At 38.4% G+C, this 9,802-nt stretch overlaps 1 protein-coding gene across 1 annotated transcript in view; it reads right to left on the reverse strand.

Moving 5' to 3' along the window:
- LOC108678930 (acetylcholine receptor subunit alpha-type acr-16) overlaps positions 1 to 4,563 on the reverse strand; it is a 70,354-nt gene extending 65,791 nt beyond the window's left edge. Inside the window, exon 1 of the mRNA XM_018167423.2 lies at positions 3,123 to 4,563. Within this exon, the coding sequence (XP_018022912.1) occupies positions 3,123 to 4,131 (1,009 nt within the window). The 5' untranslated portion in view covers positions 4,132 to 4,563. The remainder of the gene's footprint in view (positions 1 to 3,122) is intronic.
- Between the last annotated feature and the right edge of the window lie 5,239 nt (positions 4,564 to 9,802).

Genomic DNA, 9,802 nt, shown 5'->3' on the forward strand with positions numbered 1-9,802 from the left:
CAACACTATCGCGTGTAGCAACTTACCCAGACGTCGGAGCTATAATCCTATAAGAGAGTACCAGTGCGTCAGTCGGGATCAGCAGCTTAATAGCTGACGGCTACCAAAAATGTATCGATCATGTTAGGGGCGTTACATCAACGTCCACAAGCGTTACAAAAATGTACCGCATGTGGACGACGAAGGCGGCGCATCAGCGTGACCAGGGACTAGGAGGACCCAAACTCATCATAAGGTCATAAGGTTAGAGCTGGTCACGCTTGATCTTGGCAGTCTATTCGCGAGTGGTAGGAAATTTTTAGCCTACTATATTACATTATCATCCGTGTTATATGTTGAAAAGAATGAATGAACGATATGGATCATTATAATAGTATTTTTAAGTAGGCACAAAAAAATCAGCAAATCGTATACTTGGAAACAAATACCTGCAAATCGAACACGAGAGAGAGCTGTGACAAATCGAATGCGAATAGAGAGCTATAGCTATGAGTTATGAGATAAAGCGCGCGATCTTAAATATAAAAAACAAAGAATAAATACCTAAGCTCACTAATATCATGGTATTTCATAATTTATTAGCATTCCAACACTATCGCGTGTAACAACTTACCCAGGCGTTGGAGGTAAAATCCTGTAAGAGAGTACCACTGCGCCAGTCGGGATCAGCAGTTAATACCTGACGCTACCAAAAATGTATCGATCATGTTAGGGGCGTTACATTAACGTCCTCATGCGTTATAAAAATGTAACGAATGTGGACGACGAAGGCGGCGCATCAGCGCGACCAGGGACTAGAAGGACCCAAACTCATCATAAGGTCAAAAGGTTAGAGCTGGTCACGCTTGATCTTAGCAGTCTAATCACGAGTGGTAGGAAATTTTCAGGCTTCTATATTACATTATCATCCGTGTTATATGTTTAAAAGAATGAATGAACGACATTGATCTTTTTGAATGGTATTTTTAAGTAGGCACAAAGGGTCAAAGCAGTTCCACAGACCAGCCAAAGACGCTGCAGCTTCTCGAAACAAGGCAGGCTCTCTGACGTCACGCCGTTGCCATAACAACCAAAGCTATTCACAACCGTTGCTACCAGGGTTCTTGTCTTTCGAATGATTATCTTCTCTCTATAAGGTACAGGAATTCAAAGCATTGTAAATTCTTCAATATATTAATATTCTTTTCTATAATTCGCTAATGCACTTTCCACTTCTAATCTTCCATGAAGTAATGAAAATATCTATTGCGTGAAAACATTAGCGAATTTTGAATGAAGTTTCCAATACATCATCTGTGAAATATTTCTCCATCGGAAATTTTTCACTAAAAAACAGGACATAATTTATGCCATGGAGCCAAATTTAGGGACGAAAAGTGCGTGCAATGGAGAGGGGAGCTCAGTCTGGCTCTTAAGGTGCTTCCGTTGCTGACGTTTGAAGCGAACGAACGGGAAATGAAGCTTAGCGCAGTTGAAAAGCTTAAACTTCATACGACTGCTATTCTAACGGGAAATGAAGCTTAGCTCAGTTGAAAAGCTTAAACTTCACACGACCGCTATTCTAACGGGAAATGAAGCTTACCGCAGTTGAACAGCTCAAACTTCACACGGCGCGAATGAATGATATAGCAAAGCTTTAACATGTACATGAATATCTCTTCGATAAACATGAAGCAATGAAAAAGATCCGACAGCAAAATGCAAAACTTCACAGCCCCACCAAATCGGAATTATAGTCAAATTTCAGGTTATAATATGTTGTCTTTTTGTTGTTCAGAAGGGTTACTAAGAATGACATTTAGTTTTCCATATTAACTGATACAAGATCATCTGCATAAGGATCTACAGAATATTCCCATTTTTCTTTACGACCCTTAAGCAAGATATTTTTGGATATCGCCATTTTTGTCTTTTGGCTTTCTCATTCAACCTACATTTTATGTTCTTGGCTCATCGAAGCCAAATTCTACAAGAACGTAATCCTGAAGTTTTGCTTCTTTTTACAAAGGTTTGAAATATTTTTCAATTCCTAGCAGTAATTCTTCGCCTATTGCTGTAGATGAATTAAGTAAATACGCAGATGAAGATATTAAATCCTGTTGATTAAATGAATGAAGAGATTAAATCCTGAAGATGAAGAGAAGAATCCTGATGATGAAGATGACGAAGAGAGTTTGGTATCTCTTTAAACGAATATTTGGCGGCGAACGGTAAATTTCTTTTTCAGATTGGAATGTCCTGGGTTCAGGAATGGGAAGATTCTGGGACATAGATTCTGTCCCAGTGTACCCCTAAACAACATTTTGGAATCATTCGGCCGTCGTTTTAATATTACTGAACCAAGTTGCTATTGATCTTGAGTAAATAATTTTGAACGTATTATACAACAATTAATAATGCGGTAAAGCTGTAGTTCGCAGGAGAGGCAATTTTATTANGAACGTATTATACAACAATTAATAATGCGGTATAGCTGTAGTTCGCAGGAGAGGCTCTTTTATTATAGGTAATGCCTAATGAAACATATTCAGTTAACTTACCTCAAAACAAAATACTGCTTGCTGAGGAATGAAGAACAGGACATAACGTCTCTTTCCTGCGTCAATAAATGCACTAACTTGTGTGCTATTACTACCTTATACATAAGTTCACTAATATCCTTTAATATATAAAATAAATGATGTGTCCCACTGAGCCCCATGTACCGCTGTACTGCATTTTCCTCTAACTCCCATGTTATATAAGCATGGGTGTTTTCAGAAATTTCAACCTCTTTTTTATACAAATACGAGGTTATTGCAAAAACGTTCCATTACGGCGTTGGGAAACATAACGCATCTAGATTAATAATTACAAGCGATGTGAAGGTTAGAAATTTGTAAAGGTATTTTGTTCATATTTTTGGACTCGTTCATAAATGTGAACTTTTAGGAATGACAAAGTTACGAGTTCCAAAGATTCATTCAAATAGGATGAACTCAAACAGTTGTTTCTATCCGAAATGCAAATTCCGAAAAATGTATCACCAAACATTGACACAAATTTGAGCTGCTGTGAAAATCTCCATGGTAAAACACAGACCAGAAATACAGTCTTGTATGACCTTGGTTAAGTGCACTAACCGGTTGGAAGACAAGCAAGAAGCAGGGTGATAATTCGTAGAATAGGCAGTCTTGTGATGGAGAAATTCTTGGTTGGTAGCCACTGCTCCATCCAGCAACGTTTGACCGAAAACCACGGACTAGTTTTTAAAAACGACGACATCGCAGTTCGCCCACAAATAAAACGAAACTTGCACGACCGCAAAAATGAAGGTGCATTGAAATCGCTCGTATGACACGGTCTTGAACTAATGCGATGATGGGTGAGATGATTTCTGAGCTTTTGTGATAATTTCGTGATATTTTTAACGGCATAGTCTCTTGAGACTGTGATAAAGACTTGTAATGCTCTGCTTACATTAGTTATATATTTATTGAGTTCTGTCGTGGCTCTCTTTCTTTCACTTGCTGTTGACGTTTGGAGAAATTTGAACATCCCGTCTTTCCACCTGATCGTTATATTATAGAAACGATCTGCGGTATGCAACGAACTACTGTAAAAATTCGATGCGAGTGACCAGCCACGAGGTGTTGGTAGCACGCGATCAATGAAGGATTGAGCCAAAATTTCGGTATTGAAAAAGAACAATAATAATAACAAATTGAATCTTCTCATTGCTAGAATAACGCTACCTAAATACGACGATGGTTTTAATTTCTCATCACCGTGAAATATGTGATGCTGTCTTTTTTGGCAGTATTTCGTTGTATCGTCAACATTTTGTGACTCCGAACCAAAGACTTCCTGAAAATCTGTCAGCCAATGATGTGGAGACCTTTTGCCTTTAGGAGGTTTCCAAGAAGTGTCTGGATCTGCTAGAGCCTTCGAAGGCGATGACCTTGTGCAAGAGAAGAAAGACCAAAAGCTTATCCAATTTTGTGATAGATCTTCAACAGGCGAAGGAGAGCAAGGCCCTTGAGGCGTCGCTTTCCGAACGAGGAACTTCGATCCCATCCTCGACATGGGGGGAGCTGAGTTACTGTCGCTCGTAGACGAGCATGACGATGACAATCTGGAATCTGAAGCCATTGTTTCTCTGTTCTTCCCGACTCCTCCCGTCACTGCAATCTTGCAGCCGTAATTTCAGTTGAACGATGTTTTCGTGGTATTGTGGGCCAAGAATCTTTTGTCAACATGCCAGAATTATTCGTTGTCTATGCTTCTTGAAGAGAGAATAAACTTCAGCGAACCATCGAATGAATGCCAACTTGATCAAGCGCACTTAACGTGATAGACTCTTATAAGAAGTTTAAAGACTATCACCGATTTTTACAGAATATAACCGAAGCTGTAGTGGGGCAGCACATTTTCGTCGTAAGATCTAATAAATGATAGGATGACATTGACAGAATAGATGAAATTATTATGAATGTTTTTACACTGATATTTTCAAAAATAACTGGAGTTTAATTGAGCCATGGATGCAACGACGCGGCTTCGTGCGCTAGAGGCACAGCTAACGAAAGCTCAGGGAAGAGTGAAGCGGCGACAGAGCCCGAGACTGACGCGCCCTAGATTCTCGGGCGGCGTCTGCGCAGTGCGGTCTCGTGGCTGCAGCCAATGGCGTCGCTTCCTGGCACACCAGCAGCAGCCCAACAGCAGAAATAACTGCTGAAGGATCGAGTGAGCCCAAAAGGATTCTTCGACAATTTCATATTATTGCTGTCCTATCTTAAATCTGTTACATTTCTTAATTATAACCCTCTTGAGGTTCCGAGGTGTTATCCCCAATGATTGATTGCTTGTAACCCTGTTCCATATCGTCTGAATCATGGTATTGGCTCAGGCCCTCAGTCCAAACACAAAGCAAAATTCCAATAGAAAATGAAGAATCTTCTTGGGAAATTCGTGGCCAAACTCAAACAGAAATCAATGATGACTCTAGGTCAAACGGAGATATTTTGATGTGATGATACCCAGCGAAGCATGGCATCGTTCCCAATCAAAAGTCTGGTTCTGAGGACCGCTGAACTGCGTTAAATCTATCGTCCATGACGCGGCTGCTATTCCCTCGCTCCAACTATGCAGCATTGGTGGGTGAGGAAATTGGTTAGCCAGGTGGAATGCTGCGCATTATGCGCTGATGAGACGTTAGCTCTTACAGGGTACGAACTATGCATGCTTGACACAAGGAACAGTTGGTGGAATGCTGCGCATTATGCGCTGGTGGAGCGTTAGCTCTTACAGGGTACGAACTATGCATGCCTGACCCAAGGAACAGTTGGTGGAATGCTACGCATTATGCGTTGATGAAGCGTTAGCTCTTACAAGGTACTAGCTATGCATGCCTGACACAAGGAATTCACGCATGAAACGTTAGGGCATACAAGATAATAATTATGCATGCATGCAATAAGAGATATTTGGATAAATGTAGCGGCACAATCCTCTGACTAGACGTACAGACCTGCATGGCTAGAACCATGCAAACACGCCACAGGAGATGTAGGGGTAAAGGCTGCGCTATATAAGCTGAAATAGAAATTACAAACTTCTGAATAAAAAATATTCAAACTTCCCTGTGAGAAATTTCATAATTGGAAAAACTGACCACTAGAAAATTCTTCTCAGAAATGAGAAGATGACGATAATTTGTTCTAAAGTTAATACGATAACGATTAATAGTTCTAACATTCATACTGCTGACGATGATTTGTTATAAAGTTCGTACGATAACGATTAATAGTTCTAACATTCATACTGCTGACGATAATTTGTTCTAACGTTCATACGATGACGATAATTTGTTTAAACGTTCATACTGATGACGATTAATAGTTCTAGCGCTCAAACTTTTGACGATCGAAAGTTCTCAAATTCATACTAATGACGATCAATAGTTCTAATGTTCATACTGATGACGATCGATAGTACTAACGTTCATACTGATGACGATCAATAGTTCTAACGTTCATACTGATGACGATCAATAGTTCTAACGTTCATACTGATGACGATCAATAGTCCTAACGTTCATAATGGTGACGATCAATAGTTCATACTGATGACGATCAATAGTTCATACTGATGACGATCAATAGTTCTAACGTTCACAATGATGACGATCAAAAGTTCTCACGTTCATACTGAAGACGATGGAGAGTTCTTACGTTAATATTGACAACGAGAGGAATGTGAGTTGCGCATCTTGCTCCATTGTTTCATGTTAAACCTATATCTTAATAAATGAATGATCAATATTTATAGATTACTTGACTTGAACTTCATAACGATAACCTATATAACTTTTGTTTATATGGAATCGGAATTTTTATTACATTAGACCACAATTTTTTCTCAAAACTACGGGTACCTGATAAATACTTAAATTTACTCACATCACAGATGACGCATTTTAAATCTCAATCATTCTCCTTGTAAGATTCAAATACCAATTACTGCAACCTAGCCTTAGATTTACGACTTAGATCAAGTCTCATTCTACATTATTAACATATAAGAATATGTCTAGGAATATGCCCATTGCTTCTCGAACACGCGTCATGCAGCCTGTGTTTACAGACGCGTATAGCTGCTCTCACGTATTGCTGGCACAGCTGTCAAGTCTGAACACCTGTGGACAGCGGGGCAATATTATTGTACCAGAGCTCGACTGACTTTCCCACTAGGCTAGCGATAGCGACATGTTTTCAAAACCTTCTTTGATTTGAATGTGAACTCGCACTTGTCTCTTAGATTCTCAAATAGAGCTTTTTTACATTAAGTCTGAGGCATGTAGAATTTAATTTGAGGTGCAAAATGTGATCTATAAGTTTTTTATCCAGCGTCTGATTAAGGATTATTTTCTCGAAAGGTTCGAAAGGGTAAGCTGTAAAAATTCTGGAACATAGTAACACATTGCACCTTAGAATGATTGTTTTGTTACAAACATAACCTGAAGTACAAATATTCAAATAGTGTTATAAAAACAATCAAGGTTGTGGTAGGTTTGCGCATCAAAATTATTCCCGCCCATATAAATACCTAGAACAGAATCGGCACATTGTTTCAACCGCTCAAAACCGGAAAACTTGCCGAGTTTTTCAAGCAAAAAGATTGATAACATATTTTCCGTTTCTGATGTTCTGAGTTCCTGATAAAAGGAACATCTGGTGCTAGCTACGAGTAGTGGGCTGAGGAATGATTACCGGCAGAGGGAATGACTCTTGACGAATGGAAGGATTCCTAGTTTATGGGATGATTCCTGACGAAGACACTCCCCTGCATACCATCACACCCCTGCATACCATCACACCCCTGCATACCATCACACCCCTGCATACCATCACACCCCCGCATACCATCACTCCGCCGCATAGTTAATTCAATTGTTTTCAAATAATTTAAATACTTTCGGGATTCAAACCACTTTGGTCACAGGACCGGTGTTCGATTTCTTTTTCTCACTAATTCCACAGAGAAAGAAATTAAAGAGATCTCATGAAATATACTCAAGTAAAGCGGACGTCTAATTAAAGTACAAGAGTTGTGTCGACAAGAAACCTAATGCATGTCACGTGAAAATAACTTTCAACTCAAGTTGAATTGCGAGGCAAGCCAAACTTCTTCCAGCAAACCGAATCTAAAAAAAAAGTCTTTGTTACCGCAGCGGCAGTTTCTAAACTTTGGCATGGGATTCGACTAATTGGTATTTTTTAAATTTTTCATCTGTACATGCAATATTGTAATGGGAATTGTTATTATTTCAATTTCGAAAACGTTGGGATTTATAAAATTTGTACCGTTATTTAGGCTAATTATCCGTATTTTTTTAATGTTGAATGATAATCAGTGATATCTACCAGGAATTTGGAACTTTTTAGTTGATTTTTAACATTTTTGGTAATTGTTCAATCTCGAATATCATGTAATAAAGACACTTTTTCTCGCTTCTTCGCTTCTGTTTAGTCAAACAGATGCTTCTTCGGTAATTCAACGACTGGCATTCCGCCGCGGGTTTTTCCTCTTTCAGCAAAGGTTCCTTACGGCCAAGTTGTCCGCAGTCCGCATCTTATAGATTATGCCCATTGATGTGTTCTCTGGACCGAGGGCGCCGCCTATTTTTGTCATCAAAGATTCTTTAAAAGTATTCTGCAGAAAATTCGCAGCTTGAACGGAAAATGAATAGCCTAGTTAACATATATAATAACCATGTAACCTCAACGACATACGTGATACTTCTTCAATCTTCATTAAGATGGTGTAGAAAATATCTTGATAGTTGATACCTAGCTACCTAATTATAATACCTATTACTACCTATTAGGTAGTATTAGTCACTATTAGCCATAGTGGCAAAGCAGAGAGTTTTTTAGACTCTCCCTCAAGTTCATTTTTGAGTCCTATAAGTAGACAAGCAAAGTATCATGGATACCAGCATTATCATACATTAGAAATTGGTTTAAATCTTGAGTAAATGAGGAAATTAAAAATGAACTGATTCTAAAAACTCTCTGGATTGTCACTATGCTATTAGCCTAGGTATTAGGTTATAGTTTAGGTAATGCGCTGAGCCTGAAGTCACCAAATGTGGAAATGCAACTTTGCAGCAATGATTTTATGTCATCATCTTACGGCTTTAAACGATATAGCCAATCAAACAAATAAATGAGAACAAACTCATTTAGCCTACTTAATCTCAACTCAACTGTACATAGTGGCAAACCACAGCTTTTTTAGAATCAGTTCATTTTTAATTTCCTCATTTACCCAAGATTTAAATCAATTCCTTATGTATGATACTGCTGGTATCCAGGNAAGCAATGCGGATTGCGGAAGTTGAAAATTTTATGAAATGACATGTTTGCGAAGTGCAAACCGCGATTTTTTAATCAAACAAAAATTTATGACATTCGAGCTGCGAGATTTCATACCTACTGAAATTATATGATATTAGAGCCGCGATATTTCAGACAAAAATAGGACTTTTCCAGACTAGACTCTCAAAACACCGCACTACGCACCAGCAACAATGAAACGTCACAAAGTGTTGCCATATTTATTTAAAAGCCTTTAGAATGCAAACCTACCAATTTACCAAATCCATATAGCTATTCCAACACTGTATGTGACTAAATTTGGCATTTTGTGAGACTAATTCTGGCCACGCTTCAAACTCTACTTAGCTGAAGCGCTAGTAATCATAGGGTCACTAAACTAACTCAAACTCTACTTATTCATAATTCTGACCCTCTTGTGTTTGAATTCTGATTGCTGTGTGAGCTGCCTGCATTGGAAATTTGGAATACAACACGGCTCGGAATTAGAACAGTCACTAGGTATTGAATATTGAACACTACTTAATTAGGCTTTTAATTAAGTGCTATTAAGCTTTTAATTGAGAAAATTTTAATTTTTGCACACAGCTTGGAACAAGCTGTGTGTGTCTAATTCCAAGCTGTCTTGGAATTAGTTTTTATTTGTCTAAAACTGTCTCTTAACTTAATCATCTATTAATTTATTGACCACTTGAAATCAGCAAATACAAGTATACTTAAAGGATTCCTAATATATTCACAGGCATATTTAAAAGTCTCAAACCATAATATTCTTCCTATAAAAACAGTTATTCACTATTTGGTAGAGCCATGTCAACTGTCAAATTTGACACATTTTTCGATGATCTCACCACGTGGCATGCATTGTCTCTCTTTGGATCTCAATATTTTCCCACTAGATGGCCAAGACCTAGTGTTTTTGC

This window comes from Hyalella azteca, unplaced genomic scaffold (assembly GCF_000764305.2).
Source record: "Hyalella azteca isolate HAZT.00-mixed unplaced genomic scaffold, Hazt_2.0.2 contig1796, whole genome shotgun sequence".
Lineage (NCBI taxonomy): Eukaryota > Metazoa > Arthropoda > Malacostraca > Amphipoda > Hyalellidae > Hyalella > Hyalella azteca.